This window comes from Monodelphis domestica, chromosome 2 (assembly GCF_027887165.1).
Source record: "Monodelphis domestica isolate mMonDom1 chromosome 2, mMonDom1.pri, whole genome shotgun sequence".
Taxonomy (NCBI): Eukaryota; Metazoa; Chordata; class Mammalia; order Didelphimorphia; family Didelphidae; genus Monodelphis; species Monodelphis domestica.
In genome coordinates this window covers 531,695,796-531,716,438 of record NC_077228.1, presented here as the reverse complement: position 1 = coordinate 531,716,438, position 20,643 = coordinate 531,695,796, and the positions used below count along the sequence as shown (strand labels likewise).

At 64.1% G+C, this 20,643-nt stretch overlaps 1 protein-coding gene across 1 annotated transcript in view; it reads right to left on the bottom strand.

Annotated features, from left to right (window-relative positions):
* Positions 1-19,929, bottom strand: part of PER2 (period circadian regulator 2) — a 31,837-nt gene extending 11,908 nt beyond the window's left edge. Inside the window, 8 exon segments of the mRNA XM_056819961.1 lie at positions 287-429; positions 3,493-3,544; positions 3,681-3,882; positions 4,052-4,173; positions 7,297-7,451; positions 7,589-7,654; positions 8,145-8,383; positions 19,690-19,929. Of these exon segments, the coding sequence (XP_056675939.1) occupies positions 287-429; positions 3,493-3,544; positions 3,681-3,882; positions 4,052-4,173; positions 7,297-7,451; positions 7,589-7,654; positions 8,145-8,374 (970 nt within the window). The 5' untranslated portion in view covers positions 8,375-8,383; positions 19,690-19,929.
* Positions 19,930-20,643: the final 714 nt, after the last annotated feature.

Genomic DNA, 20,643 nt, shown 5'->3' with positions numbered 1-20,643 from the left:
CCGGCCTAGCCCAGAGGCCTGCACAGCTCGTCGGCCGGCCGCCCTCCGCCGGCTTTCGTCGGTTTGTCGCCCAGCTGTGCCCGCCGGGCGGCCCCGGCTCGAGGGGCCGCGGCCGTCCCACAGACCTCGTGGCCGGGAGGCTCCCCCAGACAGGGAGAGGCAGAGCGAACCCCGGAGCGGCCGGCCTCTGGGGGAGGCCCTGCAGGCCACACCCCGCCCGCCGTCACCCCGAGGCCCCCCCGGCCCCCCCCCCGGCCCCCCTGGCTCGGCCGGAGCAGGCGGATACCTTCGTAGCCCGAGTGCACCTTCTCGGCCAGCAGCACGCAGCACAGCTGCACGTCGGCGCCGGCTCCCTCCTGCACGCGGACCAGGTAGGGCGTCATGCGGAAGGGCTGGTAGCGGACGGGGCTCTCGTGGTCTTTGCCGCCGCTGCGGACCCAAAAGAACAGACGGGCTGACCCGACGGCCTCGCGGGCCGGAACCAGCACCGGCGATGTTCGGGCGGCCCCGAGCGCCCCACGGATATCACTGTCTGCGGGGGGGGGGGGGGGGGGGCCAACGAGGCCATTCGCGCCTCTGGCTCTGCGGGGGGAGCTAAAGGGTGCGGCGGGCACTCGGGCACGGCCGGCTCCTCCCTCGCACAGGAAGCCCCGAAGGCCACGTGACCAGGGTGGATGGCGGCGGGGAGGGCCGACCGGAGGCTCCCTGCGGGGCCTCCTTCTTGGCAGACACAGGCCGGGGTCGCCCGGCAGGGCGGTCTGAGGCGGAGCCCGCGAGGGGCGTCTCCCGCCGGCCCTCCCTCGATGCCCTTCAAGAGAGCAGCAGCAGCAGGCGGGGCGCCGCCGGGTCCCAGCCACATGCCGTCCCTGAGGCCGCCCTCGGGAATGGCCGCGACTCCTGGCTTCCTGGCTGGACCCCAAAGAGCCCCCCTCGGGAGAAGCAGGACCCTCTGGAAGAGCTGACGGCCGAGGGGGAGGCTGAGGGCATGCGGGGGCCAGCGGGGGGCTGCGGGGGGCTGAGGGCACACGGGGGGGCTGGTGGGGGGCTGCGGGCACGCGGGGGGCCCAGTGGGGGGCTGAGGGCACACGGGGGCCCGGCGGGGGGCCCAGTGGGGGGCTGAGGGCACACGGGGGGCCTGGTGGGGGGCTGCGGGGGGCTGAGGGCATGCGGGGGCCGGCGGGGGGCTGAGGGCACACGGGGGTCCAGCGGGGGCTGCGGGGCCAATGCGCGGACTCAGGGGCCAGGAAGCGCTTGTCTCCGGGGACAAGGCCGGACGCCCGCTGCAGCACACACACAGGCGCCCGGACGGCCGGGCGCCCCCTCTGAGGCCCGGAGGAGCTCTAGAAGCCATCCGGGGCCTCCGTAAGTAGAGTCTCGGCTGGGGCAGAGGCAGCCCCTGAGCCCCTTCTGGGGAGGACAAGAGGCCTCGCCCTTGGCTTCTGGAAGGAGCTGGGAAGGCCATCTGAAGCCAGAGCGCGGAAGGAGGCCTTGAATGCCAGAACAGAGATTCCTCTTTACCCTGTGAGCACTTTTGAGCCTCATCTAGGGATGGAAGGACGGCCTGGAGGGGGAGCCAGACAGGGACCAGCGAGGCGGCAGGAGCCCATCGGGGGGGCCGGCGGAAGCCGGACAGAAGGGAGATGCGGCCGGCAGGGGTGCCAGAGAAGAGTCCGGCAGGGGCAGCTCCCGGGGAGGCTCCCGCGGAGGGGTGGCAGGGAATGGGGGAGCGCCGAGCCGAGGGTCCTGGGCTCCCAGCACGCCGCTCTGGAGCCGGGAAGCTTCTTGGGGGCCAAAGAAGGTAACTCGCCCGAGCTCCACGCGGGATCCGAACCCAGGGCCCAGGCTCTGCCTGCTGGTCCCGACTCCAGAGGAGGGCGCTGCCAGCGGGGCCCAGTGCTTATGGCACAGATTCGGGGGCATCAGGCCGCCATCTTCCTGAGGCCTGTGGAGCGCGTCGACCCGGGCGAGCTGGAGGGAAATGAGGGGCGGCACGCGCACGCGCCCACCTGAGCCTCGCGCCTCCCTGACGGGAAGACTATAGTCCTTGGGCCGCCATCTTGGGGTGAGGCAGGACGGCACTACGGGGCAGCCAGGCGGCCCAGTGGATAGAGCCCAAGGCCGGGAGTCGGGGAGGCCCGGGTCCCCCTCTGGCCTCAGACACTGCCGGGCCGCACAGCCCTGGGCAGGTCCCCCCGAACCCCAATTTCCTAGCCTCACTGTTCTTTGGGCTCGGAACCGACACACAGTATTGATGGCAAGATGGAATTTAAGACCAAAAAGGGAAAAGAAGGGAGCTGAGGAGGAGCACCCGGAGGACCGCAGGGAGGAGGAGGGGGCCAGCTTGGGGCCCCCCCAAGCCCCAGCTCTGCTCACAGATGGCTGGGGCCCCCGGACGTCCCCCCAGACTCTCCTGCCGGGGCCTCCAGTGCTGCTCCTGAGAGCAGACAAGTGACTGGTGGGCTCTGGGGCCCTGCTCTGCCCAGAGGAGACCCCTGAGCCCCGAGGCCTCTGAGCCTGCCGCCGAAGCCTCCCCAGACCCAGGAATGGTCCAGCGACCACCCGCAACCCTGCAAGCCGCCTCCACCTCGCTCGGCCAGAGCGTTTCTTAGGTGGGCCAAGAAGGGAGCCTCCGGCCCCCACCCCACCCCGTGCAGACTGAGAGGGAGCCCACGAGGGCCCAGGAGAGCCCAGGAGAGCCCAGGAGAGCCCAGGAGAGCCCACGAGGGCCCAGGAGAGCCCAGGAGAGCCCAGGAGAGCCCACGAGGGCCCAGGAGAGCCCAGGAGAGCCCAGGAGAGCCCACGAGGGCCCAGGAGAGCCCAGGAGAGCCCACGAGAGCCCACGAGGGCCCAGGAGAGCCCACGAGGGCCCAGGAGGGCCCACGAGGGCCCAGGAGAGCCCACGAGGGCCCAGGAGAGCCTAGGAGAGCCCAGGAGAGCCCAGGAGAGCCCACGAGAGCCCAGGAGAGCCCACGAGGGCCCACGAGAGCCCACGAGAGCCCACGAGAGCCGGGGGCGCAGAAGAGGGGCCGAGCCTGAAGCAGAACATCCCCACCCCCCAAAGGAGTTACCAGCCCTTCCGATGTGGCTCCTCGGCGGGAAGCTGCCCCTGCCCGCCCCCTCCACCCCTGGGCATCAATTAGAGGCCCCAGAGGCCCCGCCAGCCGCCTCCGAGCCCCCAAGGCCTTCCTCAGCCATCTCCAGGGAGATTCCCAGGTGCCACGCAGCCCCGCCCTTCCATCACATGACTGTCCCTGGGAGTCACATGACTTTCTTAAACTCTGGCCTTCCACCTTAGAGTCCAGACTGGCTCTTGGTTCCAAGGGCTCGGCCAGGGGGCCACCCAGCTGGGAGGTGTCTGCGCCAGATGGGAACCCCGGACCTCCCGCCGGGCCGGCTCTGCACCCCCCGCCCGTTCCTCTCAGCCCCAAAGGGCTCAGAGGCCCACGCTGTTGGAGGCCGCAGGGAAAGAGTCTCGGGCAGCCGCCCTCTTACCTGATGCGGCAGAAGAAGGATTTCTCTTCCATGTACTCCTGGCTGGGAGAATCTGCAACAGGAGAGACAAAGGCCCAGTCACTGCCTGGGGAGGGCTGGCCGGCTTCTGACTGGGCCCAGCCCTGCCTGGCCTGTGGCCCCCCCCTCCACGCCTCCCTTCGCCCTCGGCCCCCTGCGGCGGCTCTTACCGGCTCTGCGGCAGACGCTCCAGGCCGGGAGGCGGGACGGGGCGGTGGAGCTGTGGAAGACGCTCACGTCATGGGGGGCCAAGAACTCCACGAACCTGGCGTCGCGCAGGGCGTCCTTCCTGCAGGGGAGGATGGAGGCCGCCTGGGCAGACGCGTACACGATTTTTCCAGTCACCAGAGACACGGCCATCGCGAACATGTCCTGAGAAGAAGCCGGACGCGCCGGGCTGAGTCCTGGAGAGCCGCGAGGCGCCCCCGGGCAGGCCCGCGTCCCCCGGGGCAGCGTCCTGGCCTTTGCCGGCCTTTTACAGAACTCTGCGCACGCTCCCCAGCTGGGGTTCCCGGCCGGCCCGCGGCCAGCCCCCACCTACCCCGTTCTTCACGATGTACTCGGAGGTGAGCGTCTCCACTTCCTTCACTGTGAAAGACGGCACGTCCAGACTGGCCGAAGGGCTCTCGCTGGTCATCAGGAGCTGATAGTAGTCTTCGTTGGCTGCCAGGGGAGGAGCGCGCGCTTAGGAGGGGGCAAACCTGGCACGGGGGCCAGCCCGGCCCGCCTCTCCTTCGGAGGAGCTGGAATGACCGGAGGGCCGGGGCCTCTCCACTGGCCAGTGTCCGTGCCCGGGAGCCCCGCGAGGCGACGCTGCTTTCCCTCTGCACGCTGTACAGGGTCCCCCCCTTCTACGGGACCCCAATCAGGCCCGAGGAGGCCCCGGGGCTGAGCCCTGAAGGCAGACAACTGGGCTGGGATCTCAGCAGCAAGAGAGGCCCACAGGAGAGGCCCGTGGGAGAGGCCTACAAGAGAGGCCCACAAGAGAGCCCGCAGGAGAGGCCTACAAGAGAGGCCCACAAGAGAGGCCCACAGGAGAGGCCTACAAAAGAGGCCCACAGGAGAGGCCCACAGGAGAGGCCTACAAGAGAGGCCCACAGGAGAGCCCGCAGGAGAGGCCTACAAAAGAGGCCCACAGGAGAGCCTGCAGGAGAGGCCTACAAAAGAGGCCCACAAGAGAGGCCCACAGGAGAGGCCTACAAAAGAGGCCCACAGGAGAGGCCCACAGGAGAGGCCTACAAGAGAGGCCCACAGGAGAGCCCGCAGGAGAGGCCTACAAAAGAGGCCCACAGGAGAGCCCGCAGGAGAGGCCTACAAAAGAGGCCTGCAAGAGAGGCCCACAGGAGAGGCCTGCAGGAGAGGCCCACAGGAGAGGCCCGCAGGAGAAGCCCACAAGAGAGGCCCACAGGAGAGGCCTACAAAAGAGGCCCACAGGAGAGGCATGTAGGAGAGGCCCATAAAAGAGGCCTGCAGGAGAGGCCCACAGGAGAGGCCCGCGGGAGAGGCCCACAGGAGAGGCCCACAGGAGAGGCCTGCAGGAGAGGCCCACAAGAGAGGCCCGCAGGAGAGGCCTACAAAAGAGGCCCACAAGAGAGACCCGCAGGAGAGGCCCACAGGCTCCATATAGCTTTCCGTGTCCAAGGACAGGACAAGTGAAGCTTCGCTGAGAAATGGGAAGGATCCCCTCCGTTGCTGCTGCTGTGGAATTCCTGGCCCAACACTGAGCAAGCTTCCAAAGGGACGCCAGCCACAGGGCTGCACCTGACGGGATGAGCGCGCAGGCGGAGGAAGGGGGCTGCCGGCGGGGCTTGGCCCAGTGGTGAGAAGGCAACAGGGAGGCTGGAAGGGAAGCTGGGCGACTGCCATGCTGGCCAAGGAGATGGGCCGGGCCGGGGCACCAGGGAAGGGCTCTGGGCAGATCTGGGCCTCAGGAACAGGACTCTGATCACTGCAAAAGGGGAAGGGAAAGGCGGGAAGCTGGGAGGCTGGCCCAGAAGTCCTGGCGGAGGCCCAGTGGAAGCAAGGAGGGAAGAAGCAGGCCTAGAACTGACCGGCCGCGGGAGTCGGCTCCACAAGCGGGGTCTCGGCATGGGGAAGGCAGGAAAGGGGGAGGAGCTGGCAGCTGGCACAGCCGCGTCTGGCCCCTAATGCCCGCCAGGGTGAAACAGGAAGCGGCGCACGAGAAGCGGCCAGCCCGGAGCACGGTCCGAGGGGGAGGCTGGAGGAGTCCCTCTGCACATTCTGGCTGGCAGACACCCTCGTCTTACTGGCATCGAGCCCAGAGCATGGCAGAGAAGCCTGAAGCCCCCCGGAGCCCTCTGGAGCACCCCAGAAGACCCGCCCTGGGGAGGGACGAGGACACGGACAGAGAGTGAAGATGGAGCCTGGGCTGGCCCAGAAGCGGCCAGGAAGATGGCAGGGGGGATGGAGGGCATTGGGGAACCTCAGAGCACATTCAGGGGCCTCGAGCTTGTCCCCTAAAAGACGGGCGCAGCACAGAGAGCCCATCTTGGAGCCAGGGAGATGTGGGTTCGAGGGTCACTCCAGGCCCATTCTTTTTTTTTTTTAAACCCTCACCTTCTGTCTTGGAGTCAATACTGGTTACTGGCTCCAAGGCAGAAGGGTGGTAAGGGCTAGGCAATGGGGGTCAAGTGACTTGCCCAGGGTCACACAGCTGGGAAGTGTCTGAGGCCAGATTTGAACCTAGGACCTCCCATCTCTAGGCCTGGTTCTCCATCCACTGAGCTACCCAGCTGCCCCCTTCCCCCCCAGGCCCATTCTCGCTACATGGCCCGGCTAAGCCTGAACAAGCCCATTGCCAGCGTCCCTCCCCTGATGCTTTCCCCAAAGGCACCCGGATGCTGCGATGCCATCAGTCTGGTCCGAAGGGGACGCAGTCGGGCGAGGCAGCGCCTGCTTAGAGGCGGCAGCCTGCCCGGAGGAGGGGCCCGCCCGGCCCCCCCAGATCCGCGTCCGCAGGCCAGGAGGGCCGGAGCCTGAACAGGGCCAATGGATGGCAAGGAAAGGGAGGATCCGAGGCCAGGGAAGGCCTTCGGTCCCACCGCTGCTCCCTTTAGGGGGTATCTGTGGGGAGCATCGGCCTTCCCTTGGGCCGAGCAGCCTCTGAATGTCTCCCAGCATGATCTGGCTCCAGAGGCTCTGCGGAACCTTCAGGGATTTCAGAAACAAAAGCCCCCAGAAGAGCCAGCGAGCGAGCGAGCGAGCGAGGCTCAATACGCTTTAAGAGAGGAGGCTTGGTCAGGCCGGATGCTCTCGGCTCCACACGCGGCTCTCCGAGGGCCAAAATACCTGCTTTGGGCCCTCGTCCACTTTTCAAGGAAAAGGAAGGAGAAGAATCAGCCAGTCGGGCCCCCGGAGCTCCCACATAACCCGCTCATAGCAACAAGCAGGGCCTCGAGCCCCCCTTCTCTGGGTCCCTTAATGGGGCTGCAGCGGCCTGAGGCAGCCCCAGAAACGCTGTCTGAAGCTCAGCTGCTGGGGGTCCCAAGTGTCTGAGCAGCAGGCTAGGAAGCAAAGAAGCCCCCCCCCCCGCGCCCCCCCCCCCCCCCGTGGGCTACACCTCCCAGGGACGAAAGGTAGCACACCGTAGAGGGAGGCCAGGCACGGGAGGGCTGGGGAGGCCCGCACACGTGGCCTGCTGGCTCTCAGCGCTAATTATCGGGGACTTGGCCAGGGGCTGCCCCCCCCCCCAGGTGATCAGTTCCGGTGTAGAAGCCCATCCGGACGCTGGCCCTGCAGGGCCAGAAAAGCCCCCAAACCGGATACCTTTGATCTGCTTAATGCTGCGAAGCGCGTACTTCAGGGTCGCCAGCATGCTGGGCTTGCCTTTGGCCTTCCTGTCGGGAGGCAGGTGGCCCTTCAGCTCCTTCAGCGCCTTGATCAGCTCCTTCTGGGTTCTGGCTTTGGCCGACGGCTCACTGCTACAAAGTCAGGGACGGGTCAGACGCTCCCCCTTCAGAGGTCTCCCCTTCTGGGTAAAAGCCTGGGGGGAGGGGCGGCCTCCCAAACGAGACCCCCCAGCGCCCAGGAATTCTCCTTCACCCAGCATCAGATTTACCTGCAGCCACTGGTGGATGGATTGTGGTCCGAGTTGCCAATCATCAGGCTAAAAGCATTTGAACTGCTGGGACAAGAAACAGGGATTCAGAAGTGAGAACAGCCCCCCCCCCAATAGGCCCGAGTCCCTCCTGAATGGAAGCAGAGGGGAGACCCAGGGCTGGGGGAGTCCGTTCATTTGGGGGGCTCGGCGTCCTCCTTCCTAAATGAGGGGAAGAAGGAGGCGGCCTTCCGGGAATAGAGAACCGTTATTCAGCGCCTCATGAGGGCTAAGCACTGGGTGCCAGGAGGAAATTTCCCCCTAATGACAGAAATGGGACCGACCTGACGGTTTCTCCTGACAGTGGTGCTTAGAGCCTGCGCCCTGTGCCAGGCGGTGGTGGTGGTGGTGGTGGGGCTTGGCCAATGACTGGGAAGGGGGGGCGGGGCCAAGCTGGGGGGCGGGACACAAGCCTCAGGTTGAGTATCCACATGAGCAAGGGGGGGGCCTGGGGGGGGCCCTCCTGCTGCCCGGTGGCCTAAGAAGGGCCCGGAAGCAAAGCGGGTGAGCATCCGACCTCTTGTGGCTCTCTGAAGATTCCACCAGCATGGCGGAGTCTTTGCCGTTTTCATCGGAGTCATTGACGGGAGACTCTCGCCCACTGAAATCGTTCTCGTTCGTTTCGTTTCCACTCGATCCGCTGCACATCTCAACGTCTTCTTGCAGGGCAGCCACGTCTGGCCTCGGTTCCATCGGACCTTCGGCTCCACTGCCACGGGCGGGAGCCAGTTCCGAACACTCGTTCATGCTGTCCTCCTAAGTGGAGGGGGAGGAGGGAAATGGGCATGAATGGGCGGATACAGGAGACTGATCACGCCCTACATTAAGTGGACACCCGAGGCCAGGGAGCAGCTCCAGGCACTCTCGGAACTGGCCTGGAAGCCTGACGCTTCAGGAATCCAAACCGCTCATTACCAGGCGGCTGACCCCGAAGCCTCTGAGGCGTGACAAGGCTGCCAGAACTCGTGTCTTTATTCCATCAACCAGCCAATGGTGGGATCGTGCAGAAGCCAGAACTGCTCCTGTTCCCCATGGAAATGAACAAGAAGAAAATCACAAAACGCACCAAGAGGAACAACTTATAGGCATGAATGGAACTTCCGGAGCACCAAACAGGACCAGTTAAATACAGTCTCAAGAGATCAAATGCGATCTGTAACCTGAAATGGTACAATTTTGTTTCTTATAAACCAAGGCTGGGACTTTCTTTTAGGTCCTGAGAGAAAAGGGGGGGGGGGGAATAGTCCTGGGTTCAAATGTGACTTCAGACACTTCCCAGCTGTGTGACCCTGGGCAAGTCACTTGACCCCCATTGCCCAGCCCTCACCACTCTTCTGCCTTGGAGCCAATACCCAGTATTGAGTTTAAGACAGAAGGGGGGGCTTCAAAAAGGGGGGGATTCAAAAAGGGGGCAGAGCAGAGAATAAACTTTTAAATTCAAAATGAACAGTTAAAACCTATAGGCTATAGTGTAAGTAAACGAATGAAAATGGCAGCCGTGTTTAGGTAAGCAGCCAAATGTTCCTCTCACCCCTTACTTTTTCCATTGGATCCCAAAGGAATTGGGGGCTCTGTGGCTACAGCCGCCTGGTTGCCTCGCAGGCACTCCCTTTCTTGGAGCGCTGGTCCAGGTGGCAGCTGGTGAGAGTCACAATGGGGCCAGAGGCTGGAGAAGGGCAGAAAAGGGCCCGTTGGGGGGGGGTGCTGTGAAAGGGGAGCCACAGGCCTGGTCCTGAGGCTCAAGAGAGAGGGAGAGTCTGGAAGGCCAGCGGTGCCCGCCAAGGAAACAGCGAAGAAGCTGGAGCCCAGATAGGTCTGGGGACAGCCTGGCTCGGAGACGGACGGGCCCAGAAAGGACCCTCCAGCCCAAGGGAAGGGGCCCCTGGAGAGAAAGAAGAGGTCTGGAACACAGCCTGGGGGGCAGGAGGAGGAGGTGCCGGCAGAAGAGGGTGTCCCACGCAGGGCTGCAAAAGCCCCCAGATGGAGCAGCCGAGAGAGGGTCCACGGGGCAGCGAGGCTGTTTTTAGGGTCCCTCAGCATGGCTCGTGTCCTGCTGACATTGGCGAGCCGGCGGCCAGCATGTGTGCAGAGCCAAGGCGGGACAAGAAGGGATCCTCCGGGGTTCTGCGTGGAGAAGCGTCCCCGGCTCGGCTCCGGAAGCCGCCTCTTCCCCAACTGCAGCCTCGGAGAGGGCGAAGATCCAGAGAAGAGCCTCCCTTTGGAGCGGCAGGAACCAAGGTCCGGGGGGTCTCCTCCCCGCTCACCCCGCTAGGCCGGAGCAGAACGGGACCCCCATCCACCCGGGGCTCCGGGTTTAGCTAGAGAAAAGCAGTGAGGCTGGGGAGGCCGCGGGGCCTCCGCTATGTGACGGAGCTCCAACCTCATCCCTGCCAGCACCCAGAAGAGCTTCCTCGCACGGTGCAGCCCAGCCCCGGCCGCCAAGCCGACGCTCTGCCCCGTGTCCATCTGGGTGGGTGTCTGGGCTTCGGGCTGGTCAGCTCCAGGAGGGGGAGGGAAGGCAGGGGGGAGGCAGCGTGGACCAGCCTCAGAACCGGCCGCAGAAGGTGATCCTGAGATCCTGGGAAGGTGGGAGGCGCCCCCACGGCCGGAGAAGCCTGGGGGGGGGGGGGTCAGTGACTCCTTTCGGCCATCGTATCCCCACGGCCTTCGGGTTCTCTGAATGGAGGCGGTCCGGGCTGTCCACAAGCCCGGGCTCTGCCTGGCCGCTCTTGTTCCCGGCTCTGGTCCAGGGTCTTGTGAAGTGCCTCCGCCAAGGCCTCGCCCTCTTCCTCCCCGGGGCAGACCGCGGGCGGGCGGCCGCCTCCTCTCTGGCCATTCGGGGCAGCGCGAGGAGTCCAAACGCTGCGGCCCCTCTCGGGGCTCGTGTCCGCCTGGGCAGAGAAAACCAGGCACGAACGTTTACGGGGGTCCCTGAGGAAGCCGGGGGCGAAGGAGAAGCCGCAGGACCCGCGGCCGGATGCGGGGGCCCGTCGAGCGTCCTTTCGCATCGGCCTGCCGCAGTGGCGGCCCAGGATCCGGGAGGGCCTGTCCGGGCAGAGCCCCGCCGAGGCTGCCCTCCTCCATCGCGGGCCGAGGGGGCGGCCCTGCCTTCACCTGGGCCCAGGGCCGGCCCTGCTTCCTCCAAGAGAAGCCTCTGCCGCGCCTCCCAGGCGGCGGCTCCTGGGAACCAGCATTGTCGGATGGGCGCCTTCGCTTTATAATCTCGGATGAACTAGTAAAAGGCTGCCAGGACGAGGGAGGCCGGGCCTGGAGCCGCTCCGTCCCGAGGCGGCCCTCTGAGGACGTGCAGGGGCACGGCTGGCCCCCCGGCTGCCCTGGGAGCCCCTCCCCCCCAGACACACTTCGGAGCTCCAAGATTCTCGGCTTTAGAAGCAGGACGTGGTCTACAAACGGGGGTTGGGCCCCAAGTGCAGAGGCAGCAGGGCAGAAGGCAAAGGAAGCAGCCCCAGGACCGACCGCCGCCGCCTTGGCCAGGAGGAAGGACCTTGCGAAATGCTCTCCAAGTGGGAGCCGCGCTGCGCGCAGCACTCCGAACTCTGGGGGCGCCCTCAGTCCGAAGAAGACGGAAAGCTAGAAAACAAGAGTCCTCGCTGGGCGCCCCCCCGGGTCCCCCCCCCAGAAAGCAGCCCCGGAGCCCCCGGGAAGGCCAGCAGTGACACGAGGGAGGCGAAGGCGAAGGCTGTTCCGCAGCCGCCTGCAAGGAGTGTTTTCCCTCCAAGGAGCCGCACAGATGGCTGGGCGAGGAGCTGCCCGCGGCGCCCTGGCCCAGGCCTCTCCTCCTGCCCTGGACGGCGAGGGTGACCGCCAGGGGTTCGGACGGGGCCGCTCACAACGGGCCTCGGTTTCCCTATCTGTCAAACCAGAAACCTGAGCTGCCCGTCGGCAGAGGTTCCTTTTAAATTAAGGCTGGATTCTCTTCGGCTTCACACGAGCGCGGCCTGGCGGCTGGGCGTCCCTGGGTGAGCCACGGGAGCCGTGTCGTCCGGCAGAGAAGCAGAAGCTGCTTCCCCAAAGGCTCCGCTCCAAGCTCGCAGAGCGGCTCCTTCGGTCCCCTCCCACCAGCGAGTCAGCCTGGCGAAAAGGGAAATGCCGTGTGGTCGGCAATATCGATTTAGATAAAATGAAAACCCTGATCCCCTTCGTCTTGGGATCAGTGCTGTGTATTGGCTCCAAGGCAGAAGAGCGGCCAGGGCTAGGCAGTGGGGGGTGAAGTGACTCATCCAGGGTCACCCAGCTGGGAAGTGTCTGAGGCCAGATTGGAACCCAGGACCTCCTGCCTCTAGGCCTGGCTCTCCATCCACTGAGCCGCCCAGCTTCCCCCTGCTAGCCAGCTTCTTGATGGAGCCACTGCAGTTTACTGAGGGGCAGTGACTGGTCAGACTGCTTCCCACCACCAACTATGGGCTTCAGAAACCTCACGAGGCAGCTCCCCGGAGGACGGGCTGGATGGGGGAGACACGAGGCCGGCACCCAGTTAGGAGGCTGCTGAGAAACAGTCCAGGCCAAGAGTGGCTTCTGTGTGAGGGGAGTCAAGGGGAGGCAGAAGGGCCAGAATGTGGAGGGGGAGGGAGAGCCTCTGCCCCCTCGGCTGTCCAGACCCTTGACTCTCAGCCTCCCCTCGGGCGTCCTACAGGGCAGCTTCTCTCGACAGAGGCAGGACAAGGGGCTCTGAGCCCCATCTCCTATGCTACAGATTGCCTCAGTTTCCCCTCAGCAAGGCAGGAACGTGCAGAGGATCCATACACTGAAGCACTCCAGGAGAGGCAGCCAATGGCCATGATCAGGGCTTTTAACATTCTCCAGCTAGGCTTCCCTGGCGGGCCCAGAGCCATTCGGCAGAGGGGGCACCCCTCCTGGGAGGACATTCGCGTTCTCAGCCAGCCAGGAATCTCTCACAAGGCCACCTGAGGCCACTCATGCAGGAGTTCCCAGGACGCCCAGTCCCAGTCTTGCCCGGCCATTTCTGCCCCCGCTTTTGTCTCCTGGCTCAGGGAGGCAGTTAATAGAGGGTAATAACGAAGAAGGGACACCACAAACCAAATATGGGGAGAAACCACAGGAGACATGAAATATCAACTAGGGAGCCACAGAGGAGGGGAGGAGAGGCCTGCGGCTGGGGCTTTCAGAGCTGAGCCTGGGAGCTGGTACTAGAGGAGGCACCAAGTCAGAGCCGGGAGGGAGGGAAATGAGGACAGGCAGGGGGAGACCAAGGGGGTGTCTGTTCCAGTCACCTAGACTAGAGGCGGCGATGAGCACTCACACAGCTCCTGGGGCACTGCAAGCACCCGATAGATGACTCTGGGGGAGGTGGTGAATAGGGAAGGGGCTTGGGCACGGGGGCACCACATTGAAGGTCCTTGGGGAACAGGTTCTTCTGGTGCCAGCAGGCAGAACTTGGTCCAAAGGGAGGCTGGGAATCAGGCTGTTGGTCTGTGATAACCCTTCAGGAGGCAGAGGATGGAGGGGGGTGACCCCTGGTGGGGGATGTGGCAGAGAAGAGGGTTCCCCCTGCAAAGGGCTGTGCAAGGGGGACCCTGCAGCCCAGGGATCAGTCACAGACTCAAACATGACCATGTGGGTCAGCTGGTTGAACCCAGGAGTACTTTCCACCCTACCCTGTCTCTTCTCTGATGAGAAGCTGCCCCTCTCTGCCCTGAGGCAGCAGGAGGCTCAGTAGTTCTCCCTCTAAGTACAAGCCCTGAAATTCCGTCTTTGTCCCGGATTTGGTGAATGATGTCACTAGGACTCTCCAGTGTCATCTGGACAGCAGCTTTGGTTTCCAGCCTCCAGGTGAAAAACCAGCTCAAAACGGGCCTGTTTCTGTAACCGGAAGCATTCATCCAGGAGGGAACATCTTAATTGGTCCAGGAGTCGTTAAAGGAATAGCACAGAGTGTGTGGAAATCCTGGGCCCGTCTGACATCCGATCTGAAAATGTTCCTTCCACGTTCTCAGATCTGTGGGAAATGGCTTCACTCCCAGCTGCGGCACGACCCTGGGCCCCCTCCCTTGGAAGTTGGGGACCCCGGGGTCCCCGAGTTGTGGGAGGCACCTTTCACCTGGGGGTCCGGCCTCCGTCCCCTTCATCCTGCCTCTGCTGCATCTCGAGGAACTGGTTTCCTCGGCAATCTTCTGTCTTTCATGTGAGCCAACGGAAGACCCGATTCTGAGAAGCGGTCCTGGGCTTCCCTGGGAGCCCCTTCTTGCTCTAGGGAGATAACAGGCCAGCTGAGCACATCTTGGGTTTCCATTTGGCCCAGGCTGCCCAAAGCCACTTCCACAGTCACAGACACTCTGCCTCCTCCACGGATCCTTCTTGGGTTTCCACACTGACCAAAGGAAGGCCAGAGCAGCAGCCTCTCTGGGCTCTGAGGTGCCCTGGAGCTCGGCTCCCTACACCCCCTGTGTGGAGATCTCAGGGCAGGGTAGAGCCGAGGGAGGAGAGGCTCTCACCAGCAGCCTCCCACCCATCTAGCTTTAACCCCCCACATTCCTCCATCCACAGGCTGCAGCTCTCGGCTCCTGCTGTTCAGCCCCTCAGCCAGAAGCAATGCATGCATTCCTCTACTCTACCAAGGGAGCTCATTAAGGGAGGTGAGTGGTCAACAGAAGTCACTGACTGGAGCCAGGGATGGCCTTTTCTCTCTGCTTTCCCATCATTAGACTCAGGCTCTTTCCTCTGCACTCGTGTCCTACAGGGCAGAGGAGGGAGAGCTGCTGGGGGGGGGGTAACCCTTTGCCCCCCCACCCCACCCACAAGGCCAATCTAAGCAGAATCCCTCATCTGAGCTGTGGTGAGTGAGACCTTCCACCTCTGGGCCCAGAATGCGGGAGGAGGACCTCAAGGCTCCTTTGAAGCTAATGAGGAGAACGGAGTTTGGATTGGGGTGCTTCAGAAGGGGTCCTGTCTTCTCCCTTTCTCCAGGCCCGGGGCAAAGGAGCTCTTTGGTCCCCTTCTCCTTCCTCCCAAAGTTCTCCAAAGAAATTCACCACCAGTAGCCTCTGCGTCTTCCTTGGGCCTCCCTAAGTGCTCCCCCTCCTTCCTTCAAGGCCCAGCCGGCCCTACCTTCCACCCTACAGCAGCTCAGGGAAAAGGAAAGGCCCCAAAGAGAAAAGCGCAGAAGGAAACCAGACATTTCTGCCGCCTCCTTGTTAACGAAGGAAGCCCCACTGGTCAGTCTGCAATCCCCCCCCAAAGCGCCGCTGGCCGTTCTCCACCCAGTGTGATGGTGGCCTGCCCCAATCAGCCCATGCAGACTCTGGGGTGCTCCCGAGGGCTCCCAGAGGCCCAACTTCCCCACTAATACAGGAATAAGGATCCGCCGTAGCAAACAGATCTACTGATGTCTGGCTAATAAGGAGTCTTTAAGCAGTGACAGGCTAGAACCTGGAAGTCTCCGCAATCACGCCACTGGGGTTCCCCTGGCCTACAGAGACTCTCTGGCCCGGGCTCTCTGCCGGAGACAGAGGGAGGCCAGCTGGGTCAGTCCCCAACCTGCTGGAGGGCCTCTAACGCCGAGGAGAAGGCAGGATTTGGGGACGTTATCAGAAGGTTCTGGACGAATGTTGTGCCTGTCCAGCTCTCAGCTCTCACTTCTCCTAGCCTGGCTCTCCCCTAACCCAGAACCACAGAACCGGCCCAAGAGCCCTGAAGCCTCTGCGCACCATCTCCTCCAGACTAACCCAGAACAGAGGGGGTGGGGGGTGGGGGGCAGGAGGGAGAAGGGGAGACATTCATGATCTCCTGGGATCTCATAATAGCCCTGGGGCTAAGACTCTGGAATCCCGTCAGAGAAGCACAGGGGGTCCCCGCGCTGGGAGGCTGGACTTGGACTGGCTCTGCTCGCTCTCCCACCAGCAGCTGCTGTCACTGACCCTATGGGCAGGGTTTCGATCCCGGCCCGTTTGTGTGGGTGCCCACAAGCGGCCTGTTCTGGACTCTGGTGATGGCTGTCTAGGGCCCAAAAGAACACAACCCCCCCCACACACACACTTGTTCCGGGCCCTCCACCTCCGCAGTGTCTTCTGGCTGGGGGCACATTGGGGGTCCCAGTTCCCTTTAGCTCCCCCACCAATGAGATGAGGAGAGCCAGCTGAGGCAGGACAGGTCTCAGGAAAGGAAGGGGTCCAAGTGCCACCCACTGCATCCTGGCCGTCCTTCCCCATGGACTCCCTGATCCAGCACTCTCTGTGCCCCAACACACAGTATCAGGGGAGCTCAAGAACTGAGAGGTGCTTCTGTCCTTTGGGGCACAGCATTGGAGGAGGCGGACCCAAGTGATGGGGAAAGGTCAGTCCCTGGGGGGAACCCAGGGGGCTCATGGGACCAATGTCAGCTCCCAGCCACCAAAGATGTAAAGCCACCAGTGGAAGGGAGGCTCCTGGCTCTACCAGGAGGCAACAACCTGGGCACAAGGAAAGTGGGGGCACAAGAACACTTTAGAGAGGAGGGTGGGAGGGAGGGAGGAGGAAGCCTTCCAGGCCTGGAGGACAGCCGAGCAAAGGCAGAAGAGTCCGAGTTCTGGGGACAAGGAGTCTGCTGCCATCCCCTAGAGAATGGGGAGACCTGTCTGTCGCTGAGGAAACTGAACCTGGGCAGCTGGGAGAAGGCCCAACAGGAGAGGAGAGACTGGAACCCAGGACACGGAGGGGGCAGCCAGGGCAGACCAGGAAGAGGAGCCTGCCCTGGGAGGGTGGCCCGCAAGGGGGCTGGAAGGGCCTGGAGGGGTGCTGGGGAGGGAAGGCTGAAGGATATGTCAAGGACCTGGACAAGGAATCCAGGCTGGATTCTAAACTTCCTAATTGCTGTGCGTCCTGTGGGATAGGCCAGACCAGCGATCTGGAGGGAGCCGGAGGGAGGAAAGCTGTTCAGGCTCTGCTGGGGCCTAACACTGGCCTCCAACCCCTGCGATTCCCTCAGCAGGACCATCTGCCCCCTGGTAGCTTCCGAGGCTGGCTTTTGACTCAAGGGAGAAAAGAAAAGGGCGCTGAATGGTCTGAAGGCAGCAGAGAACCTGCTGGGGCTTCACACAGAGCCAGTAAGAAAGGGTCAAAGCTCCTCCGCTCAGCAGGAGGGGACCCCGGGACCCCCCAAAGAAGGAGGAGAAGGGCTGGGGGCAGGGACCCCCACCCAGGTGGCCGCAGGGGGCCAGGAGAGGCTGAACCTTCTGTACCTCCAGGGGTACAGAATAAAATAAACAAACAACCTTCCCATGGCAACTCAGGGTAACAAAGGAAACGCTCTACACCCCCGGCCTGAGGAGCAGCCAGGGAAAGCCCAGCACTGCGCATGCTCTGTTCCCAGGCTCCCCCTTGCCAGGCAGCCTTCCCAGCCCAGGAATGGCAGCCTCCTGAGGCCCGGATGCCCCATCCCTGCAAACACTGACCCTTGGGGGGGGGGGGAGAGTCCAGCTTGGCCCAGCCCCATCCCTCCGGCCAAGCCTCGCCCATTTCTCCTTTTGAAACCCAAGGGATGGCCCCTACTTCTGGGAGCCACCTGCATCCCCCCAGCCCAGTCTTCCATGGATGGGGCCAATCACTCAGGGAAGCAAGGGCCTGGGCCGCCAGGCCGCCTTCCCATCCCTCTCCCTCTCCCTCTCCCTCGGGCTGGGTAACCGAGACAGAGCAGGTCCAGGGCGCCCTGCAGGGCTGGTTTTTAGTCAGAGCAGCTCCCGAAGGCTGGTTAGCCCCAAAGCTGGCCGGAGAGGGGCGCCCAGGAGAGGGCCTGGCAGGGCCGACTCGCAGGCCTTCCCTTCCCAACCTGGGCCGGGAGCGGAAGCAGTCCAAGGGCTTCCCGGCGAACACAGGGCGAGCCGCAGCCTCTGGGGAAGCCCTCGGGGTCCCTGGCAAGAGGCCTGAGCAGCTGCCCCCTCCTGGCCACAAGACACCCTCCTGCCTCCCTCCAGAGGGGCAGCTGGGGGCAGGCCAGAGCCCAGCCTGAGCCCAGTGGAGGGGGCCACAGCTACCCCGGCAGCCTGCAGGGGGCGGAGCCAGAGGATGGAGGCTCCCTTCTGGGGCATGTGGCCAAGCCAAGGCTGCAGGCCCCTCCTCTGGGGCCAGGGGGCGCCACCTCTGCAGCTTCCGGCATTCTCCAAGGGAATCCCTGGCCGCCCCACCACCACCACCACCACCCGGGGCAGCCCGGGGCCCAGGAGGCAGGAGCCCTGCGGGCGGAGCGCCACGGGCTGGCGGGGGCGGGGGAGGCTCCTCCGCTCGCTGGGGCTTCCATTCTAGGGAGGCGGCTTCCTAGGTGGGCCGGACCCAGGCCAGGGAGCCTCATGTGACTGCTCTTCCAGGGTCGGTCACGGAGCCCAGCGGGTCCTGCCTTAGCAGAAGGGGGCGGCCAGGTGTTGTGGGGCCCCTGAGAGGTGGCTGAGGCGCTGGATGATGGGGAGAGGAGAGGAACGCGCCAAGGGGCGCCCCAGAGAGCACGCCGGCGGGCCTCCGGGAGCCGAAATCCAGGTTTCAGATTCTGTCCCCCCCGGACTTGCCTCTCTTCCCCCAGAGCTCTGGGCTGCTGCACGGACACCTCACGGACATCCGCGGGCCCCTGCACTCCCTAGGTCAGGCCAGAAGGTGTCCCCCTCCTCCGGGGAGCGGAGCTGGTTCGCTCACTTGTCTCTGTGGGGCCCCCTCGGGGGTTTTCTCAGCAAAGACACCAGAAGGGGCCGCCATTGCCTTCTCCGGCTCATTCTACAGATGAGGAAACTGAGGCCAACGGCGAGAAGGTCCTTACGGAAACTGGTGCAGGACGAGCCGGCTCTCCCCCTGTAACTCCCTTCCCGAGCGCCAGTGGGCGCCTGTGCTTTAGACCCGCTCCCTGAGCACGGGTCAGATCCCCCGGCAGCGTCCCGTCAGCCTCCTCCTTTTCCAGAGGATCGAAGACGGCAGCCCCGCGGCTTCGGGGGGCCTCTGGATAAACCAGGGACAAGGCCAGGACTTCGCCACTCGGCACGTAGTTAGGGTTATGCTGTGGCCAAGCCGGCCGAAGGCCGATGTTTCCTCTGGCCACAGAGAGGCAGTGTTGTAGGGCCCAGCCGGCCCAGGAGGGCTCGAGGCGGCTCCCCATCCCTCCATCGCCCCATTCCCTGCTCAGAGCGGAGCGCAGGAAAGGCTGGGGAGGCGCCAGCCCGTCTCCAGGCACGTTCGAAGCCGAGATCCAGATGCCATCCACAGGAGAGCCCGGCCTCGGGCAGCATCGCCCCAACCCCTCATTTCTACCCAGGAGGAAGCGGACCCCAGGAAAGCCCTGGGGGTGAGTATGGGTCGGAGGCTGTCCTGGACCCCAAGCAGGGCTCTGACCCCCTCATTTTGCAGATGAGGGACAGAACCACAGTCGTTCCGGAGCTCCATCTCCTTATTTTGCAGACGAGGAGGCTGACATCTAGGCACCTCAGAGAAATGAGATTTGCACCCAGGTCCTGGGACTGCACGGCCCCACGCAGTGACTTAATAAGTACGTGTCCCATGGCTAGCAGTGACAGCTGCCATCAACGTGGAGCTTGGCAAAGCGCTTTGTACAGATCGTCTCCTTGGATACTCACATCCACCCCAAGGGGTGGGAGCTGGGCTTATCCCCATTTCGCACACGAGGAAACTGAGGCTAGGAGGTTCAGTGACTTGCCCAGGGTCTCGCAGGCGGAAAGTGGACGCAGATGGTTCGGTTACCAAAGCCAGGGCCCCGGGGACTGCCCTGCTAGTCCCCCAGGAGCGTGTACTCTCCAGGAGGATGAAGGAAGCAACAAGTACACGTCCCTCAACGTATCAGCGAGCACTGATTAAGTGTGCAGGGCAGGGGGGAGACCTCCGGAGCTGCCACTCTTGGGGGTCCAGGAGCTCCCGCGTACATCACACCCCACCCCCCCTCCGGCATCCTGAAAGCGCTTCGCCGGGCGGGATCGCGCAGAGCGGTGACGTCACCAGGCTGGACGCCCCCCACCCCCAATCTCCCCGCTGCGGGGCGCCCCTCCCCTCCAAGACCCCTACTAATCCCCGGCCTTCCTCCTCTTCCTCTCCCCCTCCCCCCCTTCCGCTTGCACTCACCTAAGCTTCCCCGGCAGCAGCGAAGGCGGAGGCAGCGGTGACAACGCACGGAAGTTCGCCGAATCAAAATCAGGAGCCAGGGCTGAGACCGGGACCGGAGAGGCTAGAGGCGAGCGGCGAACGTCCAGGCGGCCGCTGGCTGAGCTCGGGAAGAAGGCGAAGCTACGCTGCAGCAGTTCGCCAGCGCTACGAGGCCGGGCGGCTGTCACATAGTGGAAAACGTGACCGCACGCGCCAGGCCCGCCCTCTGCGCCGCGTCATTGGAGGAGGCTCCGGCTCATCTGCATAGAGGGGCGGGGCCCCCGGCCGGCTCTGCGCGTCCATTGGCTAAACCGCCCGTCGCTCGTTTTACATAAGACGCACATGGAACACCATGTTCACTCAGGCGCCTAGCCCTTCAATGAACGCGCGGGCGGCCCCCGCGCCCTCCCAGGTGGTTCCTTCCACTTCCGCTCCCCGGGCTCGCTTCATTCAAGAACGCTTGGCGTTCCCCGGGAAGCGGGGAGCAGAGTGGACCGACCCATTCGGGAGCGGGGGGAGGGAGAAATGAGGAAGAAGGGAGGGGGAGAAAGACTGAGGACTGGCCCCCACAACCACCCACCCGGGACGCACCCGGCTCCATTGACGTCAGCGTGACGGAGGCTGCAGTGGGAAGGAGGTTTGAGCCGCGTCTCGGCGTGGGCTGAGGAGGCAGGGACAGGACTGAGCAGCCTTCATCGGAAGGGGAGTGCGCTGCTGAAAAGGACCAAGCCGGCCACTGGGATACATAATAGCGGGATCGGGATACATTGTGGCACCTTCCTAGCTGCCTTTGGCCTGGGCACATCTGTGCACTGTAAATGTGTAGGCTACAAAACGCGTATAGACGCTGCACAATTGCACAGGGATATAGACTGAGGCGGCTGCGGCATTTGGGCGCATATACTTATATATGGAGACGTCCCAGCTCGTACC